At 42.1% G+C, this 21,459-nt stretch overlaps 2 protein-coding genes across 2 annotated transcripts in view; both read right to left on the bottom strand.

Annotated features, from left to right (window-relative positions):
* Nucleotides 1-1,655: 1,655 nt before the first annotated feature.
* LOC306746818 (E3 ubiquitin-protein ligase TRIM21-like) lies at nt 1,656-3,467 on the bottom strand (the record flags this gene model as incomplete). Its single annotated transcript, XM_079229799.1, has 6 exons — nt 1,656-2,227; nt 2,323-2,465; nt 2,548-2,594; nt 2,731-2,964; nt 3,092-3,187; nt 3,339-3,467. 6 exons carry the CDS (start codon nt 3,465-3,467, stop codon nt 1,656-1,658), a joined length of 1,221 nt encoding a protein of 406 aa, XP_079085925.1.
* Nucleotides 3,468-5,285: 1,818 nt separating this feature from the next.
* ablim1a (actin binding LIM protein 1a) overlaps nt 5,286-21,459 on the bottom strand; it is a gene marked incomplete at its 5' end in the record, with an annotated part of 33,459 nt that continues 17,285 nt past the window's right edge. Inside the window, 19 exons of the mRNA XM_079229670.1 lie at nt 5,286-6,775; nt 6,987-7,067; nt 8,128-8,202; nt 8,737-8,744; nt 8,984-9,044; nt 9,309-9,370; nt 9,594-9,717; nt 9,858-9,937; nt 11,986-12,033; nt 12,779-12,883; nt 14,310-14,439; nt 14,601-14,636; nt 15,069-15,227; nt 15,374-15,451; nt 16,537-16,601; nt 17,440-17,527; nt 19,467-19,560; nt 19,700-19,826; nt 21,274-21,383. Of these exons, the coding sequence (XP_079085796.1) occupies nt 6,662-6,775; nt 6,987-7,067; nt 8,128-8,202; nt 8,737-8,744; nt 8,984-9,044; nt 9,309-9,370; nt 9,594-9,717; nt 9,858-9,937; nt 11,986-12,033; nt 12,779-12,883; nt 14,310-14,439; nt 14,601-14,636; nt 15,069-15,227; nt 15,374-15,451; nt 16,537-16,601; nt 17,440-17,527; nt 19,467-19,560; nt 19,700-19,826; nt 21,274-21,383 (1,645 nt within the window). The 3' untranslated portion in view covers nt 5,286-6,661. The remainder of the gene's footprint in view (nt 6,776-6,986; nt 7,068-8,127; nt 8,203-8,736; nt 8,745-8,983; nt 9,045-9,308; nt 9,371-9,593; nt 9,718-9,857; nt 9,938-11,985; nt 12,034-12,778; nt 12,884-14,309; nt 14,440-14,600; nt 14,637-15,068; nt 15,228-15,373; nt 15,452-16,536; nt 16,602-17,439; nt 17,528-19,466; nt 19,561-19,699; nt 19,827-21,273; nt 21,384-21,459) is intronic.

Below are 21,459 nucleotides of genomic sequence, written 5' to 3'. Positions count from 1 at the left end.
TATTTACAAAGCCAATTGTTTGTTTGAATATGGACTTTGGATCCAAACATACTGGGTGCATTTCATGATAAAGTACTGTGTGCTCTTTAGATCTCTACATTTACTAAATCAGTCAGATGTAATACTAGTATGTTCATTCAAATATACAATAGCAGTACTTGTTTAACAGTATCAGTAACTGTTTATGCTTTAGTAAAACTGAAACTCAATATGCGTCAAGCACTGTTTTCATGGTCCTTTTTCTTAGTTTAGGGAACTTAATGACGGGCCACACTGCTTGTAATATTTCTGTACATTCGTTTGAAAGTTCAATATACTTGATGCAGCAGCTGATAGAAGTGTGTAGTGTTCTCCTTAAACATGATTTCTTCTGAGATCTTCCCACGAGACATTTTCATCATATTGTGCCTCTATGTCACCTGGAATGCGTTCCATCATTTCAAAGAGGAGCTATTCAGTACTACAGTATTTAATAAGGGTACCATTTTCTTATAAGGCACCCTTTATAAAGGCGTTATCAGTTGTAAGTAATGGGTTTATTGATCAGATAAAAACAATATTAAGTGACCTGTATTATTAGGATTATATTCATCTTCCTCCAGCATGACGTCTACTTTGTCTGTTTAGTAAACTCTTAATAATATAAGTGAGTATTACAAATGAATGTGGAAGACGCTACTGGACCGTTAGACCATTTGTGGGATATGTTTGCAGAGCATCTGGTCCAAAACCCATTTATCACCAGTTTATTACTATTTTCAGTGTTAGTCTGAGTAGATTATTAGAAAGTGGGAAACACAAGAGTATTTGTAAAATGGGATTGATAACATTTATAATGTATTATTACCAAAGACAAGGGAGAAAGATATTTCACAAGCTGACAGATTTCACTAAAATAGACCAGAAATATCTTAAACATGATTGGCATAACACTTTGCACAGACATTCATGGTCCCCAGAAGAGTATTCCTCCTGACTTTGGTGATCCCACTTTTTTTGTAGAGCTACCATGAAGATGACACTTTTGGTTTTCATAGAATTATGTGAACAAAAATGGATTGTCGTGAAATTTTGTACAGATATCCAAAGTGTCCAAAGGATGAATTTTGGTGTTATGACATTTCCTCTACTGCCTGAGTGTATTGACTTGCACATACATTCATGGTCCCCAGAGGATGAATCATATTTTTAATGTGGCACCACCATGTGTTTGTCATTTGTGGGCTTAAGTCAAAATGTTTCAACATCTTTTGGATGGTTTGCCGTGAAATTTGGAAGAGACATTCATGTCCCCGTCAGGATGAATTTCAACAACTTTCCTGCTCTGCTGACTTCTCGTAGCACCATCATCAGATCAGACTATTCATTTGTCCTGTACTTTGGTTTATGACCGAATACTTGAATAACAAAATTGTATCAGCTTTAGCTGTACTAATTAGCAATTGTGTCTTATCCTATACCAAAACTATGCTTACCATTGTACCTGCTAAACATCAGCATGTTAGCGTGAGCTCAAATAGCTCAAAACACCACCGTGTGTTAAGCCTCACAGAGCTGCTAGCATAGATTCTTAGTGTTGTTTAATTATAAACCTTTACAATTGGGGCATTATTAGAAAATGGTGCTATAGCAAGGAATTACTTTTCTAATATTAATCAAAGATCACTAGTAGGAGATGGAGCATTACAGATCACAACAGGCTCAGCATTGGTGCCATTGTGGTCATGACCAGGACACAGGGCCAGGTGGAGGCAGTCTGAGAAGGTTCCTGCACAGAAGGAGAACAGTGGTGTCATGTTGTCTGCCTCAAGAAACGTCACCAACCCTGCGGGGAAACTACACAACACACCAATCCGACAGAAGCGTTTTGTGAACGGCAGCTGATGGGGAACACCTCCGTGCCAGGCTGTATACTCCCCATCAAAGAACTCTACACACCAGGACTCGTCACCCCGGCCCAGCCAGCAGTCTTCAGTGGTGCCCTTGCGGGGAATGTTTGGATAGGTGACGCCCAGCTCCCAGTACGTCTTCCCAGTCACATCAATCTCCCAGTAATGGCGACCAAAGCTGAATCCTTGCAAGCTGATGACATTGAGGGTGGTGTCAAAGCGGCCAGGGAGGTCAGGAAGTTGCTGCCAGGTGTCAGTGTAGGTGGTGCTGTCCCCTTGCGGGGAGATGATCAGTTTTGGGTGGGCCGTCTCTGGGTCCAGACACACCTCGCTGGAATCTGGAGACACATATTCAACAACCTTAATACAGGAAGTTACAAAAAAGAGGTCAAGTTGTGGTTATGAACACGATAGAAATAAGGTGTGAACTGACAACTCTTGGTGAGTTTCTTGATTATCGGGGTCTGTGAGCTGATAAGCAGAAGCATGCTGTTGGTGAGGCTGAGGATCTGGTCAGCTTTAACTTCGTCCAGGCTCACACTGCTCGGGTCTGTTCTGTGTAGCAGATCCACCACTCTGGAGGAGGAAGACCACGGTGAGAAACATCACCTGCTGTTGCTCCGCCTTCATTATTATCAATTTTGATTTGATTCCATACCTGTCCACTGTCTCCAAGTCTTGCTGCTCAGGGTATGAAAAGAAAGACTGAAGAAAAGCAGAGAAGCTAGATTAAAGGAACGTTGAAAGCATAACGTAAACATGTTTGTTCCCATACACAAATGAGCAGGTAAATATTACATTTCAAACCATATTTGGTCCACTAGACTTTAAGTTTAATCACCGGTGTATCAGGCTCTGTGTCGGTCTGATCCATTGCCACAGTGAGTCGGGCCAGGTCCTGCTCTATCTCCTGGATCAGAGAACAGTTCTCCTCCATCAGCCCATCCAGGGCCGAGACAGCAGCCCGCTCCTCCATCTCCAGGTGGGACAGGGTCCTCCTCAGGTCCTCGTCCAGGACGGCCTGAATCTCCTGATATTTCCGTATGATGCTCTCCCTCATCACTGCAGACTTTTTCTGAGTCCGGCATAAGCAGCTATAGTTTATTATACTGCCTGATCATAGGTCACAAGCTTATTTTCAAATGTAATATCACAATAAAGACAGAAAGATTGCATGTTGTGGCAACATTTCAACAACTTACTGCGATTTCTGATTGTCGTGCTGCCAGTTTTTTCAGTCTGTATTTCACTGCTTCCCTTTGCCTCTCTAGACACTCTTGGTGCTTTTCTAATGTATCCTGCAGAGAGAGTTGCATAAATATTCAGCACAGCTCATATCAACTGCAGACAGACAGATTCTTTGTGGTGTAGAGCAGCTGCAGAAGCAGTTCATTGTGAGATTTGATGTCGACAGCAACAGAGCTGAGTGACTGACAGGAGTATGTTTACCACCTTGTCTTCAGTCTTTCTCTTCGATTGGTTTATGAAAAGGCATTTGTTGTGTTGCTGCCACCTAAACAAGCTGATAGTTATGTCTATTGTCAGTGCTGCCTCGTCCAGCAGGGCAATTATGACCATTATGTCCACAATCGCTCACATTTGTCCCACAATAATTCCCCCTGTGACTGAATGAGGCCACACTGCAGCTTTCACAAGCATTCACTGTACAAGTGATATATTTTTTGATGCGGGTCTAGCATTTGAAGACCCATTCTGGTATTTTTGTGTATTTTGTTCTACAGTACACATTGCTAAATGTGTTATACCATCAAAGACATTTTCCAAAACACACCCCCGTCCACCCAAAAACACATGCTGTACATGTTACCACAAGTAGGTGCTTCACTGTACAGAAGGAGGTAGGTAGGAGCACTGTTTGACTCTAGAAGGCTGTTTTGACACTCATCTGGTGAAGGAGAAAGTTTCTCTGAGATTACCTTAAATAATATGCTTATGTGGATATTATGTAGGATTTTATGAAATCACAACAAGTTTGGAAGCCGGTCGTATTCCAGTATTCAACTTACACAAGTGTTGTGTGAAAACTTGAAACCTCCAGCGCACACACAGTGAGGATGATCTTTTCAGTGAAGGAGATATCCTCTGTTCGTTGTTTAAAATGAACAATACTTGGGCTGCTGTTTTATGAGATTTACAACTACTTATTGGATTTGATATTAAGTGGATAAAACATTTCCTTATATATATGTATTTGTCCGTGATTATATAAACATTTTCCTTCCACAATAGCCATCTATTCTGTATTTTAGGTGGCAGAAGGAGCAGATGCATCTTTATTCATTATTTTTTGTGGGAAAAATATTATTCTAAGCAGAGTATTTTATCTTCAAATAAATCTGGAGGGGATCTTTAATGGTTTCTTCTGCCATCCAGGGAGACATTATTCAGTTAATTTCAGTATAGTGTGAAAACTAAAATGTATGAGACTTTGAAAATGCTCTAGGTAAGTTATTTATTAAATTGACTTTCTGAATATTGTATTTTCTATCGTTGTGGGGTGATTAAGTCAATAACAAGTTTGACCTTGAAATGTCTTCAGAGTAGTGTCTTAAAATAATCTTCAGGTGAGAGACTGACTTTGGATATTTATTCACAGGTAGCTGCTTTACTGCACAGCTTTCATAAACCTTTCGAGGAAAACAGAAATGCAGAGACAGACAAGAGGAAAACATGGATATTCACAGGATAAATATAATTTGGTAGTTTATTGCATTAAAGAGGTTGCTTCAGCTGCCAGGTCTTTAGGTATCTCTTTTCCCAATTGCACTTGAATGCATCAATCTGAGAGAGTGTTTAAATAATCATTGTTTGCAACTGCATTAACACACAAAACTAACAAAACAGATTGCTATTTAATGTTCACAGTGACATGTTGTGTTTCCCAAGAAGGATTTAAACATTTTTTTTCTAAGAAATGATCTTGAATATTTTAATTCAGATATATTTCTGTTAAGTCACTATCTATTGCCGAATGAGGTAACGCAATGCATCCTTTTCAAAGCAGCCCTTTTAACATGTCATAGCAGAGTAAACACAGGTGTAATTGATATAATACCAAATGCTCACATTCTATTTATTGCACCATCCCAGAGCATTGCCATAGTTAGTATCCTCACACCTGTGTTTACCCAGCAATTACATGTAAAATGGCTGCTGTGAAAAGAGCCTGTAGTGACCGAATCTATGGCTTACCATTGGCCTTGCAGTTTTATTACAAACTGGGTGTCTGTGTCAACATTTCTGTGAATTTGTTTGTATCTTTGAGAAGAGGGATCCGTCACCATGGGCGCCACCAAAGAAAACAAAATGGAGATCTTTGAGATTGTAACTTTAAACCAAATTGATATAGAAATATGAACACAAATAGCTGTTTTGAATTAAATAAAACCTTATAATTTATTCTCAAAGAAAAAAACGGTGGTATGCCTGGGAAAGGCTCACTTATACAGTACATGATGTGCTGCAAATGGGCTTTCAAGGCACAATCTGTAATGAAGTTTCAATAGTGAATAGTGACAAAATAATTACTTGGTAGCTTTTGTTCACTAGCCTGTGTATTTACATCAGAGGAATATTTAACAATAAACTGAGAAGCATTTAAAAACTGAACTTTATATATTTGTATCATAGTAAAAGGCCCAGCTCATGTAAGAAGATATTTCGTCACAGGACAGATTAGAGTTTGTGTAGACTCCCCCACATGAAAGTCAAACAGTCCTCAGAAAACCTCTCACCCTATCACAGACGCTGTGTGTTTATTGGTGAAATCCAGAGAAGAAAACAGAGAACAGAAAAGAGGCGATAGGTACCTTTGGTATAGCTGAGGATCATATGGTTCATGGTGATTTAAAGCTTTATTGGCTTAGATTTCAATACAACAAATGGCAGTGTGGGTTTTCATTTATAAAACAGTACTTTCAAATACAGTTGCTTCTTACATTAGGTGTTTTATCTATGTGTTGGCTATTGTATGTCGGATACGGCATTAAAATATATTTGTACTTCCAATACATGTAAAGGGGAAGTGTCTGGCCATGTTTATGAGAGCCTGAGAAGAGAGACATTTTCTTTTTGTGAGGGTCAGATGAATGTTTGGCGTGTACAGTAGCCAAGGGAAGGAGATGTGTAGGTACTCGGATGATTCGTTTCCATGTAGATCCGGTAAAACAGTTAGTGGGTCTGCTGACTGCTTTCCCAGCGGCTTAAAAAAAAAAAATGATTTCAAAGACTCACTGAGCCGATTCTTGCAAACTTTGGACTAAGACCGTTTCAGCCCAAGCGAAGGAAAGCTGACACATGTTCAAGCTACGAGCATGGACATTTCGTAATGACGCCATGAGGTTCTACTGTACTTACAAAGTTCCACAGGAATCAACAGCAACAAATAGTAGGAAGAAACAAGCAAGAAAGAAAGGAAAGCAGTTCCACTCAAAGCAAAGCAAGAAGTAAAACAAGCGCCGTCAAAAGAAATAAGACCCTATTTATCATTCATTCTCATTCTTTGTCATTTTTGAACATGGAATAGATTTCCATTCCTTGTTTTCTGTGCAAGTCTTTCTGGACAAATCATTCTCAGGAAGCATCAGAGCAAAAAAAAAAATAGTCCATTTCACGGCTTCCTTGATTATGCCAGGATAAAACCCCCCAAAAAAAACAGAAGAAAGGGAAATAAACCAAAAAACCTACATCTAGATTACAGTTGTCGTGTGCTATCTGAATGAATGTACAGTATGTGCATGCTGTTCTGAGTGCTAGAAGAGCTTGGCCTTCTTTTTCATGTCGTTGCGTTTCCACAGGGGAAGCCTGTCAAACTCCTGGATCTCCATTCCAAAGATGTCAAAGAACATTTCAGGTGCTAAGTGGCGCTAGAATTGAGAACAAAGGTGGAGAAAACAAAGGAGGGAGGGGGGGTTGTTCGTGGTTAGCACCAAAGCCACAAAAGGGGTCACTGCAAAAATGACAAGAAGCAATGGATACTGCACATTCCTTGCTACAGTTGTATTTGTGTAACATGTTATTTACACAAAGTAGAGAAATCCAGTATCAATTGCGGGCAGTCAGGTGGAAATCTGATACCTCCAGTCTGGTTCTGTCCACATCCCTGGGCAGTTTAGCTCTCCCTCTACTGGTTATCAAGAGCATTTCATAGGGATACACCTTCAGAGGGAGACACTCGTCAGTGAAACAGGTCAAACCTACGAGCTAGGGCTAAGCTACACAAACCTGCAAATCGTTTTTTTATCCAACATAGTTTTAAAATATTGATATTTCGGTAGTTCTGACTGTGACAGAGGGAACACTGGGTGGGAGAACAGGTATGTGACAGGAGGCTGACTGGGAGTGAGAATTGTTTTTTAGGTCGTTGGGCAAATGCAGGGTGCCATAATGATGTGCACACTATTTTTCAGTGTAGACAACGTGCAATAGATTAGGTAAGGGCAAACACATGAAAACAGAGTTATGTAAAGGGTTGTACTTTGAGAGTAATTTAGTGCAAACAGAAAAAAAAACTAACAGCAGTAATGTAGGCCAATATATATCCACGTCTGAATGATCGTCCCGGAAAACTGAGGTGCTTCTACTTTTCTAAATAACTAATCCCCTCTGTACCAGAAGAAACAGGCAAATGATCGTTGTTATTTGGGCTGAAATGCTCATTAATAAGCAACTAGAAGTTCTTTGAGGCTTCTGACCAACTCATATCCACACCGTAATGTACAATGCCTTATATACTACGCAGTATATAGTGAGATGAGTTGTTTGGATGACAATCTGGGTGTTGGATTCTCCACTGTATGCTGCATACAGTATCCAGCCCCTTTGAGTCAAAGCTATGTGCAGATGAGCATGGAGAAGCCAGCATGCTAAGCGTGACTCGGCAGCTCCAGAAGCAGCATGCTAAATCATCAGGCTAATGTGAGTCTTTCACCTCCAGTAAAATCTCTTTTAGTTCCCTATTTCTTCCACCAATGTCCCCGTACTATGAGGCTGAATACAACATGCTAATTATTTAATTTCCTCCTCCTCTTTTGTGCTGGTCCTCTTTTTTTTTTCTTAGTTGAAATGTCGAGGTTAGACTATTTCTATATTAGTCGCACAATGTGTCCTCATTCACAAGTTAAAATGAACTAAAGCAAGTGAACAATGTATAGATGTTGTAACATATTTCAGTGTAATTACATTGTTGTTATCAGTACAAAAAGAAGAAGATACTTGCTTTTGGTTCCAACATATTAGGCATAGATACTCCCCTGTCCATCCTTGCAAGTGCTGCACGGCCATCCTTAATGTGCTAAAGAATAGAACATACACAAATGTAATATAGTGGAAGGGGACTGCAGGGTTAATGGCATGAATATGTCCACTAATGGCTGTGGGCACAGTTTTCACTGGATGGAGCAAGTAGCTTGGATATTGTTCAGTATCTTAATTAGTAATCGAGATGGGCAGTCGTTGACATGTTTTCTGAATGTCTCTGCAGTATTGTTTTTTTTCTCTGGTGAATTTTAAAATCATGTGATTAAATGTGACATTTAGCTTGAGTCATTACATTGGTAAACAACACACAAAACAAGACATGAGGCGATGACTGTACATTGCATTTACAGTACACTGGATCAGCTACTGGGCAGTGCATGTTTGGGCATTTTAAATCACTGCACTGCATGCCCTGTAGTTGACTTTAAATCAGACAGTGATGCAAGCATGTGGCTGGAGTGGGCGGTGTGCATTCAGGGCAGGGTGCCTTTTGCAAACCCATGAGCAAGCAAATACATGATGCAAGGTGAGGAAGCATGCCATGTGGAAAAGCAGATGAGAGACATACCTGAAACTCTGCAGGACAACATAGGACAGAAAATGAGACTCACAGTTAATGGTTTTGCTGTCAAATCCCCTGCCAGGCTACTATCTACAACACTGTTGTCCCTGATGACACATTGTGTGAATCATTATGCAAATATTTGTCCATTTATGTACACGTGGCAAGCCATTTCTGATTACTGATGCTGAAAAGCTCTGGTGACATTGGCAAGAGATTTGCTTGGTGGCCACATTCTGGTGGCAGCTCTCACCTCTGCCTCCTCCACACATGTCGCCATAGCTGTTGTACTGGGTGAAGTCTGTTGACTGGGGCTGTGGGGACACAGGCGACAGTACATCAACATTGACACATGGGGATTTTGTTGCTGATTGAATTATGCTTATATTAGTACATATTAGTAAATGTATTAAACATGTGTATAATTAGCATTTCCGGCAATGGTGACAACATATATTGCATTTAACATGCAATGTCTGCTTCTTGGGGATTCAAATGTTTCCCATGGTCATTTATCTGCACTCAAATGTCTGTGTTACATAATAACAACATTATTGGGAATATGAGTGAGCTCTCACCCGATGCAGTCCATTCCTTCCATAGCCAGGCAGAGAGTTAGTTTTGGTCGGAGAAGTCGGATCTGAAACAAAAGTAACAAAATGTTCAAATTTAAATAAAAGAATATCTTGACCCGAATGAGAAACATTAATATGAACAGAGATGTTTAAAAAGCCGTTTCATCATCCAGACATGTTCCAGCAGAACAAATGCAGCGATCTACAAGTGTAATATAGCACAGTCCTTCTGTTAGAGTACACTGCTGACAACTCAAGAGCGTATTCGCTGATGAAGCTGCTCCGTACCTGCGTCACAGTTGGTCTGCTTGGGGTCGCAGCGCTGGGCAGAGAGGCTACGTGCATGACGTTCCCTGATCTGCTCTTTCTCCATCTCCTCCTTCAGGATGAGCTTTCCCAAACCAGACTGAATCTACACACATTCAAATAATTCAATCACTCTATGACACAAGCGTTAAGGACACAAAGCATGCGTTGTATGGCTTTCATTTCACTCACATGGCGGTGAAAGAAACAGATGTTAAAATGAAGATTTAAGGTTATCTCACTGACCTTGCTGAGATGTTCCTCGTGGAGCTGCTTTTTTTTCAAGACCTCTTCCTCGTCCTCTTCTCTGGATCTTCTCCTCCCTTCTGAACCTATGGGTGCCATACACAAGACCCAAAAGTTAAAACACGTATACGCGCCCACGCACACACACACACACACACACACACACACACACACATCTCTCTGGAGGATACCATGCTTCACATGTACTTTTATGAGTACAACCAGATGAAATGCTCCATCCACAGTTCAAATTTAGTGAAGGACAGAAAGATGTGGCGGCTTCATTTGGCTGTAGAGCAGGGAGGATTACGCACAGTCAATGAGCAATAGGAGGACGGAAGAACACAAATGTGAGACAGAGTTGACGAGACAGACAAACAGGGGGGCTTATTGGAATATTTGGCTACACTGACATGACAGATGTTCCCGCTTCATCATTCATGTCAAGATTTTACTGGATGCTAAATACACAGAACAGCACAATGTAAGACAGACAGACAAAAGTCAGTTTGAAGTCAGTCTCAGTGATCTCTGTCCAAGTCATTTGTGGCACTATTGTGTAAAGCTGGTGGCACCCATCATAAAATGGCAAAACTGATGCTATACCTCAAGCAGAAAATAACATGGGCAGCAACGGAAACCAAACAACGCTTCTGCTTTGTGCAAGCAAAACGTAAAGGCAAATACTGAAACGCCCGAATAAAAGCGTGAGCTCGGAGCGAAGCAGGGATGCAGTTAAAGCTTTTGGGGCAGCTGGAAGGGAGAAACAAGAAGAGTTAGGTTGTGGCGAGGTGTCTTTTGTACCGCTGGAAGGTCGCAGTGCAAGCATGCCCATCAGGAGCCTACTGTACCTAATACAGCGAGAGAGCAGGGCCAACGGTCGCCCTCACTCCGTGAGCTGTCATCCAGAGAGGGAGCATGGGCAGCGGGGAAGGTGGCGGATCTGATGATGTCATCAGCAGACTGGCTTTGACGAGCTATGGCATCTGTATCTAGGTTGGTAACCATGGGAACTGATCTATCAGTGTCGGAGCCACGGTTTTAACCACAGGTAAACATTCTTAACACCATCTGATCGTCAGATTCAAGGTTCATTTAATCCTTGGTAGTCCAGGTTTAAAATGTACGCTTTCCACAAAATGTCTTTCCTGAAGTTTGGATTGAGCCCTAAATGTAATATTCTGAAATAAGTGGTGATGAACTGCCAGTGGATAAGAGTCAATGTGGTTTTAAGGATGTTTCAAGGAGGATTTTAGTGACATCTCAATACTACACCTGTAGTGTAAAACACCATTTAGTTATAGAAAGGTCTCAAAACCAGCTGGCGTGCATCTACACAAGTGCTTACATTAACGTATTTGTTCAGACTCAATTTAAAGCCAGACTATGTAACTTTTGAAAAAAATAGAAGATGGATTCTTCAACTAACTAATAAAAAGTTGATTCCCGAAGCAATAAAACGCACCCTTGTTCAACTCAATGCGCTCAAGGTTTTGGTTGCTACTGCCTTACTTGGTCTGGTATGACCACTGTAGTGGCTAATGTTAGGTAGCGTTAGTCAACTTCAGGTTGATATTACAGGGTAACTGACATTACCGAGTCAGTTTGCTGACTTTATCTCTCCTGTTAAATCACATTAAAGCCTGCCGCAGATATAAGCATTTCAACACATTTCACGTTGCATCACAAATGTGAAACATTAGGGAAACACATTGTAGCTAAGCAGGAGACATTTTGTTGTCCTGCCATTCAGGTTGCCTTTAACGGAAATGACTCCTGGGAAACCAAATGCCATTATTATGTACAAAAGTTACATAGTCTCGCTTTCAGAAAATTACAACGTTGCTCCTGTAACTTGAGACAGAGAAAGTGCAGTGTTTAAAACGAGCTTCAGTTCAGACTGAAGAGGATTGGAGACAGACTTCAAACAGTGCTCATACACCGACACTGGGGGTGACTACATGGCTAGATGAATACACAGTTTCAGTTGGTTAGCGAAAGCTCCTTCAGGAAAGAGCTCAGCTCAGTAACGTAACTACCTTGAGTATTGCCCTGGATTTGTACTCAGATATTTATTTTCCTTTCTCCTTTAACAGTAAAACAGGCTCTACTAGAGGAGGAGAGGTACCGTGTTGTTTGTAGATAGGTGGTTTTCTGTAGATGTTGATCCCCTGATCTGAAAACATTAAAATACAGACAGAAATAACATTTACAGGTTATACAGTGCCTCTACCAGTGAAAAAAAAATCAAATCTATTGTCAAGCATTTGCACAACGGGATTACATTGAATTTCAACGGTTTTCCTGCAATATGAAAGAAGAGAGGGCAAAAGTAAAAGCTGATCCTAAATTGAGTATAATGATAGAGAGAGAGAGAGAGAGAGAGAGAGAGAGAGAGAGAGAGAGAGACAGACAGACAGACAGACAGACAGACAGACAGACAGACAGACAGAGCAGTGGGACTCAAATGGGGTACGTAAAGGCACTCCAGGGTGTACGTGAGATTTTTTTAAAATATATGTAAAAGTAGCATCCATTCAAAAATCCTTTGAAATGGTTATTTAATAAATATTCAATAACCATTGAATATCAAATGTAAGTGTAAGTTCATAAACTGAATTTTATATATTCTATATTAAATCATACACTGATGGCACAGCGCTGTGTATTTCATCTTTTTTTCAACCAAGAATGCTTTGCGCTGGTTAGGCGGTACTTGGCTAAAAAGATATATTTTACAGGGGGTACAATCAGTGAAAAAAGGTTGAGAACCACTGAGATAGAGAGAAAGAGAGAGAGAGAGAGAAATAGAGAGAGAGAGAGAGAGAGAGAGAGAGAGAGAGAGAGAGAGAGAAAGAGAGAGAGAGAGAGAGAGAGAGAAAATAGGGACGAGCAGTGACAGGGTGCGCTCCAGCTCCTACCTGGGAGGTGGAAATGTTTAGGGGTCTGAGATAGAGGCGGGGTGACCGGCCGGCTGTCGGGCCTGAGCGGGAGGGGGGAGCTCCGGCCACTCGGCGGGTCAGTGCCTCCAGTGAGAAGAACCAAGAACAGAACATAAGCAGGGATGCTAACGGGGAACCACAGTCTGAACGGTGAAACACACAGGACCCAACGGGACCAGCCGAGGCTACTTTGAGCGAATGGGAGACATTCGGTTTGCTTCTGAGGAATGCAGTTAATGGAGCAGTATGCTATGTGCATGATGAAGATACAAAAGCGGAGAAAACGAGCAGAGTTAAAAAAAACGAGAATGGGAAATGTGCTATGGGTTATGAACTACAATGTCTGTTAGTCTGTTGAATAATATGAATTCACGGTTCAATCACGGTTAAAAAGTTAATAACCCCCCGCATGCAACGGAAAACCCTTTCCTTTTATCTCAGACTTACAATTTAGTGGAGACTCATTCTGACAATGCAAAAAATCATCCATCATCCAAATATCAGGGAAGTTTGGATATTGGATTTGTCTTATATACTTGTCTTATACTAGTATATATATACTAATATATCTCGAGTCAAGTGCATGCAAAACACAAACGCAAAGAGCCTGTCAGATACTTTGGCAGACGGTGTGAAAGGCAAAGCTGAAGAGGTGCATGCTAGTTAGTGAGAATCAGTGCCTTGGCTGCATGTGTTTGACCATTCAGGATGGCAGATATAGTCTAATGAGAAATGGCGCTGGATCCAGAATGAGAGATGGTGGCACTGACGGGGAGGTGGCTTTTCAGGTGACGATGGAGATGAAATGTTGCCTTCGGGGGGACAGCGGAGAGGAGTGGAGTGGGGCCCTTACCTTGGCTATGGGGGAGGAAGTGGTGTCTGAAAGGGGAGGTGGGGCGGGAGTCACTATTTCTGGAGCCCACACTGTTACTGCACAAGGAGGAGCAGAGCTTCTGCATGCCTGTCAGAGCCTCTGCAGGGAGGGAGGGTGTGGGACAGGGGACAAAACCCCAGGGCCAGGCAGCAGAGGTGGTCAGTGTTGGGAGGAGATAGAAGGTGAGAAGGTGAGGGACAAAAGAAAAGGAGGATATACAGGAATCAAATGTCGTAAAAAAAGGAAATAAAAGTCACCCAAAGTGAGAGGAAAGGAGTATTTAAGATGAACAGTCAGAAACGAGGAAGAGTGTTACACTTTAAAATCAAATGTTTTAATGGAAACAGTAGCTGTGTTGTTAAAGGCGCAAGATTGACTTTACGGTTGTTATTCTGCAAAAAAGATGGATTGACCATTAAAGCAAAGAATGTATTGAACAAAACAATCATAAGTCAATTTTGGCGAAGTATGTGATCAGAAGGAGGGAGTTTTAAGGTGGAGGGTCAGTGAACTCATCCACTGTGTTTTAACTGTCATCTACCTGACCAGTAAAGATCTCACCAATCCACCTTGTAATTTATTTTTTTTAAACACAGAATTGTATCACAAACTCTGGAACAACACACACACGCTTACCTGGTCTGTGAAAATGCTGTGGTGACCTTGACAAGGTGGGGGTGTAACCATGTCGATTATAAACTGGTGATCCTAGGGAGCCCTGACTGGTGGACCTTTGGAGGATGCGTTCCCTCCTGTCGTAAGAGCCCTGACACACACACACACACACACACACACACACACACACACACACACACACACACACACACACACAGGTTATCACACAAATTGAAGGGAATAATGAGACATCGCATGCTGCATTTACATCGCATACAGAGAAAAGTGAATATGACAAAATGATATGCTCACCTCACCAGATGGAGTTGGCGACATATTTCTTGAGCACTAGAATCAAACAAGTCACAATTATAACAATTCTAAGCGTTTTTTGTGACAGTTTATTTTGCTAATGTTAGCCTGCTCCATAGAGGCAAAAGAGCTCAGAAAGCCAGACATGAATATCATTGTTGATTTAGGATCATTTGTCATCATCAGCACACGGTGACGTATCTTACTCTGTCATCGGGCAAGGGGGAACGCTCCCTCCTGGCAGTGTGGAGCTGTGAGGGACACAAGAAGTTCAGTACTGTATACAGGCTTTAAACACCGCATTATTTTTGTTTCTTTCCTTGTTATTTTTTTCATGAGAAAAAGTCTTTCTGTAGGAAAACTTAGCCAACAGCAAAACAGAGGATAATTTGATCTTAATGCACAGAGCTGTATGTGCATAAAGATGGCATGCATGCAGGAACAGATGCATGCGGTCTGTGTGATTACCTCTCCCACACTCTCTCCTCTTTCCTCTCTCTCATCCAGGGAGGTGGTGTACAAAGGTTCATAGGTAATAAGATCAGGACGCTCAATGTCATAAATGGCTTTGACTTTTGGAATGGCAGCTAGGTCTCGGTAATCAAGGATCTCATTGTCTACTTTTGCCTAGGGAGACAAATAAAGACAAATATGCATACACACAAACACACAGGGGTAAATGGGGTTTACTAAGGTAGAACATTCTATCACTGAGCAAGGCTCAACTGTCAAAAGAGGCCTTTATAAAAAAGGGAATTTGTGACATTTCTTACATAGATCGTGTGACCCGGTGAGCCAGGTATGCTTGAACCAGGTCTGGAACAAATACTCTCGGACGACGACCTCGTAGGCTGCAAGAAAAGAAAAACACACACAAGTGGCTGTTAGTCCCAACGTCTGTCAAGCAGTCAGTCTCCCGTGATCCACAGCCACCTGCCATCTGCACATCACCGTGGCAATTACTCAAAACACGTTTGGCTTTTATACTGTATGAGCGATGAGAGGGGATTGACAAACCCTGTATTTACGTTCCATTAATAACATGAAGTACTTTGAAATACTAACATGTTATTTCATGATTAGGTCATTCATTTGCCAATGTGCAAAGTGAATGAGTGCTTCACTCTGTGATTCTATGTTCTTAAGAACCTCATGCTGGTTGATGGGAAATGGAAAGTTTGGATGGCAGCAGCAGGTCTGAGTGTTAAATGAGCTTTTCACCCAATGGGTAAATGGGGAATTTGAAAAAGACAAATTAGTCATCTATGATTGCGTCCATTGTTTCTGCTCCTCCAAATGTACTCATATCTTTGTCTCATGCACCTTTGATATGAGCGCTGACTAAAGTGTTAAAAGGACAAGAGTGAATGGCTCCGTGTGACACACAGAGGCTGCACTGCATGCTGTCTCCAGCAGATGGCAGCATACAGTGCATCGTGTCCTATGTACATGGTGGAACACAGGATGATGCCATCTCATAGCCAATAGCGAATACAGTACCTGCCTTTCTGTTTTTTGGAGGAATAAGAGGGACGGAGGCAATAGCTGTGGAGGAAGGGAGAGGGGGGTTCACAGGACATCACACAAGGGGTTGCGCCTCTTTAGCCCGACTCACAGTTCACATATACGTCAAGGCGAACATGTGAATATGCAAATGCAAAACACTTAAACACGCATGCAAAGGCAGGCACACACACACACGGACACACACACACACACACACACACACACACAGACGCACACACACTCATAATACCGCCTCGATAGGCAAATTATGTCAACCACGGTAGGTTAGGGTTTAACAGTTCCCAGGGGGAGTGGAACAGCCCATGCTGTTTCGTTACATATTCCGAATTTCTATCTTTTCCAGGAAGAAAGGTGCATTCAGTCGAGGCAAAGTCATGGACGATGGAGTCAGAGATGCCCAAATTCCTACCCGCTCCCTGTGTCTCTCCTCTGTTCTGGTGGTGTTCTTGCAGCCGGGATGCCACACTGTTGATCCTAAGGAGAGAAAATACATTTACTTATGGAAATAAAATATATTCACATTATCGCACATTAAGACATTTTGCAAATATGACTAAATGTTATCCAAAAGTGTGTTTGAAAGGTGACACGTTAATATCCGTATGCTGTACAGATGAGTGACACATGGGTTATTGACAAACTTGATTAAAGGCTGTCTAAAACACACCTAGTACATAGTATATAAGGAAAAAAATGACTGTGCAAAAGACTATTTTATATGGACTAATGTTGCAGTAATAGTGTGGACTGGGACCTGGAGAGCGAATGGAAAAACCTCCGTAAACGAGTGGACACACAAATGCACATGCTTCTACACAACTGGGGTCACTGAATGCAAAACAAAAAGTGATACAATGCTATGTGACTTTTGCAGTCAGCAGATCTCAACCCAGCTTAACACCTATGGGAGATTTTGAAGTGACATGTTCAACAGCATTCTCCAAATATGTCTTTTGAAAGAATTGTGTGAATCTCTTTTGTAGTTTCAGAGATTTAAAGAAGGAGTTTAGAATAATGTCTGTCAGCTTGTGGTGGCCAGACCACCACAGACTTCACCTCACTTCATTTCAATTGCTACGTAGCTAGAGTTGTGGGAATTTGTTTCCAGTACAGAATGGAAATTAACTCTCAGCACTCAGTGAGTCAGCAGCGCGGCGCATAAGCAAACAAATCACACAGTAAATGATAATAAGAAAGGAAAAAGTCGGGTTTCATACCCCTGAGCCATACTCAAACTACAGAGAAGCCTGCCATTCCACATTCTGTCAACCAAAGAGGAGTAACAAAGTTATCATGTGATGTGTCCGCTCACCTTGCAGATACATCTCTTCTCCTTCTGTGAACATCTGATTGCACCTGCTGCATCTCGCACAGCTAGGGTGATAGTGCTTGTCTCCTGCCTGGAAAACACGGAGCGCACAGAACAGACTTGTCATCACAGGAAAATAAAACTAGTGGAGCGTGGAGCTGCCACTTCCAGGAAATAGACCCAAAACTCGACCGGCTCACAGCTGCATCTCCCTCCTCTAACACCCAAGCCCTGTTAGAGCAAGGGATAGTGTCATCAGCTCCAGTAAAACGTCTCTCTCTTCCTCCGAGACTGACTGCTGATGAAATTGCACAGTGGGCATCTGTTGGTGAATGTGTCTCCCTGAGACTGGTCTGCAGGGTTAATGTAAATATTGTGGGTTTTTTTTCTTCATTTAATGTATTTCATTTAATGTATTCCAGTCATATTTTTTTTTTTCAGTCAGGAAAAAATTGAAAGATTGTTCAGTTATTATAGAATATGACCACCATATGAATATGAACACCTGCCTGTTTGACACAGCCCATCTGCCTTCTCTCCCTGAGCGTCCCTCTTTGTGATAACCGGCATAATGTGATCCAATAAAATTATCTGATGGCTAGAGCGCCCGAATTTCCGTCTACATTGACGAGGCACTTTGCATGCAAAGCCGATGGGACTTTGACCGAGGGTGATAAAATACCCGAAATAAATTGTGCCTGCTGTATAACAACCCTCAGTAACCTTTCAGCTGGCAAGTGGCCAATCGTCGAGGCCGAGAGATATGAGGCCATTGACTTAACATTTGCATTTTCACATTTTACAGAGCAGCAAGCCCTTCACAGCACCTCCCACCCAATTCTCTCTCTCTCTCTCTCTCTCTCTCTCTCTCTCATATTTCTCTCAGATTTTAATAGCTGCATTAATTACCCCTGCATTAATAATAAGCCATTTACTTTGCACACCCAGAGGAGCAGCAAGTATGCAAACCCACCAATGGTTACACGGTATCAGACCCAGCTCTCGGGTTGGGGATTGGACTATCAGAGAGACTGCTGTGGCTTTGGCCCCACTGATCTATTGGCAGCGGCTCAGGAGTGAGATGCCGAGGCCTTTTCCTATTGTCATAAAGACCGGCCTTAGTGCTGGATTACTGTAAACCTGGCTGGCTGGCAAGCAGTGACATTTTCATACCATTAATGACACGTAACTCAACGTCTGAGTGGTTTGCTGTCTGCAGAACAGACAGGCTAGCATTTGTTCAAGAGGCCAGTGATCACGAAGAGCGTCGATAACGTTTTACATGAACTCGACTCGGACAGCGTTACGGACGTTTAAACAAGAGTTTCATAACATCTGCATGGCGTACAGTCTTACTGAATACGGATCGCTTCCTAACGTCAGATCACATTCTGTGTTTTATGTAATATTTTTATAATTTGTGGCAAAGTGAACTTGTATGAGCCTGTGCAATGGAGTGTATTCAGGCTGAATTGGAAAGACATATAAATCTGCTAAGAATTAATCTTTTAGTTGAATACAGTCATGTCCAGAGTCTCTTTGGCTCTGTGACGAAGAGATTACACCAGAGATTATCAAACTACATTTCACAATTCCATTCCAAGGCTTCATCCTCTGTCTTAATGATGAGCAGAATTTAGACATTACAACCAACGCAAACTTTCATTTGAAACTATTGGTATACTTCCCAAATGCATCTGCTGTAATGGTAGTACTTGAATTAAAATTACTCAAATTCAAGTGAAACTAGTTGTTCACTCTTTCAAACGTACCTTAGGCAGGACTCTCATGAAATCCAGGTGCAATATTGAATCTGTTTCCAAAAGTATATTAAAAATTCCACATCTGGCTGCACAGAGAGACATCTGCCTGTAATAGTGAGCGACTCAGAGGGATGTTGAAGCTGAAGAATGGGATGCGTCTGTGTGTGTGTGTGTGTGTGTGTGTGTGTGTGTGTGTGTGTGTGTGTGTGTGTGTGTGTGTGTGTGTGTGTGTGTGTGTGTGTGTGTGTGTGTGTGTGTGTGTCTTACCTCTAGCACCTTCCCTGTGATGAACTGATGACACGCCTCACACTGAACTCCAAAATGGATCTGGTAGTCCTTCTCACAGTAGGGGGCGCCGTCCCTGAGTGAAGACAGACAGATCTCTGCAGCAGGGACTTGACAGTAAAATATCAAATTGTGTGTGAACCTCATGCGTGAACCTCATGCAAGCCGGAATTTGGCAAAGCAGCCTGTAATTTCAGTGGATATGAGATGCTTACTTGCTGATGTACTCCCCAGTCAGCACTTTACTGCAGGCCTTACACTTGAAGCAGCCCAGATGCCACTGTTTGTCCAATGCTAGGAGAGCCTGTCCGTTCTTAATGTCTCGACCACATCCTGCACAATCTGAAAAAAAAGCAAAAGTGAAGCATTAAGTGAAGCGTTGTCGCAAAAAAAACACAACAAAGTAAAAACAGAGTGCAAGGAAATGCCTGTAGAGAGAAGGAATGCTTGAGTGAATTTAAAACACAGCCTTTAATAGGCTCGAAATATTAACTAGAGGAGAAATGATTGCAAGGAAACAAGACCTCTTTTCAGTTGTGACCTAAGACACTAGATGGTGACAGAGTGTAACCAGCAGTGTTCTGACAGCTGCCTCTTTCTATCATCCACATCTCTCCTACCAAAGCTCTAAAAGCTCCATCCATATCCAAGAGGGATTCTGAGGCTTAAAATGTGCAGGAGGTTGGTTTCTAAAACAATCTTCCAGTCATCTCTTCTTTAATGAATAGAGGATGAAAGCAACACAGAGCCCACTGCAACCACAGGGGACGATAACTACGTAAGGCATAACGAGGCTGCGATGATGACGTGAGGAGAATCAGCATGCCTTATTTATAGGTGACCTTGTCTAAATCTCTTCAAACACCAACTGATAGACCACTGGGGGGGACAGGAACAGGAACAGAGAGGAAAGAGAAAGAGAAAGGAGGAGGATGAGAGGAGTTGGAAGAGGAGGCTGCACATTCCCGGTTCCAGGGGAAAGGAAATGCATGGCCATGCATAATTTAGCAAGCCCTGTCTTGGTGTTATTCATAAACATGGCTGGTCCAACACAGGGCTGTGTTCACGGAGGAGAGGAGAGAATGAATGGATTCAGGCAGAACTGGGTTGCAGGAAAGGTCCTGTCTAGGTCTTTTATTTACTGCTATGTGGAACTTGAGTTCTTGAGTAGTACCAACGGTTCTACACACTTCCTCCTGAACATTTTCCCTCTTTTTTCCCCAAAATTCAGCCTGACATTTTTAGTCTGGAAACTTCTGGATAGTATTAAAGGTAAAGTTGTATTAGTTTGAACAATGTTTGGCTGCACAGCACAAGTTGACTTACCAACCAACAGGCTGCAGCTTGTAAAGAGGATTAACATTCAAGATGCCATAAATACGGCCGTTTCTTTGGTCAATTAGATTCATGCTAATAATGTGTGAGCAAGCTTGATTTATGTAAACCTGAAAATGACTCTTCACAGCACAAAAAGCTACGTTAAATGTCCTGCATGAATCAAACGTAAAAGCACCAGATTTGACTAAAAATGTGTTTTTCTGAAAATGTTTTAAATCCTTCAACTGATCCACTTTCACTATGAATCCTACTGCAAACTTCCCAATTCTGCCCTGGAGCCAAAAGGCCATTGTGTGAAAGCAAATTGCCTTCCTGTGCATTAAACCTGTGTGTGTGTGTGTGTGTGTGTGTGTGTGTGTGTGTGTGTGTGTGTGTGTGTGTGTGTGTGTGTGTGTGTGTGTGTGTGTGTGTGTGTGTGTGTGTGTGTGTTTATTAAAAAACGGCGACTTACTGCTGGAGCCCAGGATGTCCTTTGGTCCCGGAGACATGGGCTCGACACAGTACTGACACAGGCAGTCCTTCCCGTTGAAGGTCACCCTGTCGCCGGCGGGGAACGGTCGTCTGGGAGAAGGGTGACATGAACAATCGGTCGACAAGACGTGAGCTGTGGCCCCCGAGGTGAGCGTAAGTGTAGTTT

The sequence above is a fragment of the Taurulus bubalis genome (assembly GCF_910589615.1).
Source record: "Taurulus bubalis genome assembly, chromosome: 14".
Classification (NCBI taxonomy): domain Eukaryota; kingdom Metazoa; phylum Chordata; class Actinopteri; order Perciformes; family Cottidae; genus Taurulus; species Taurulus bubalis.
Note: the sequence above shows the minus strand (reverse complement) of the source record. Positions and strands in the feature narration are given on the sequence as shown.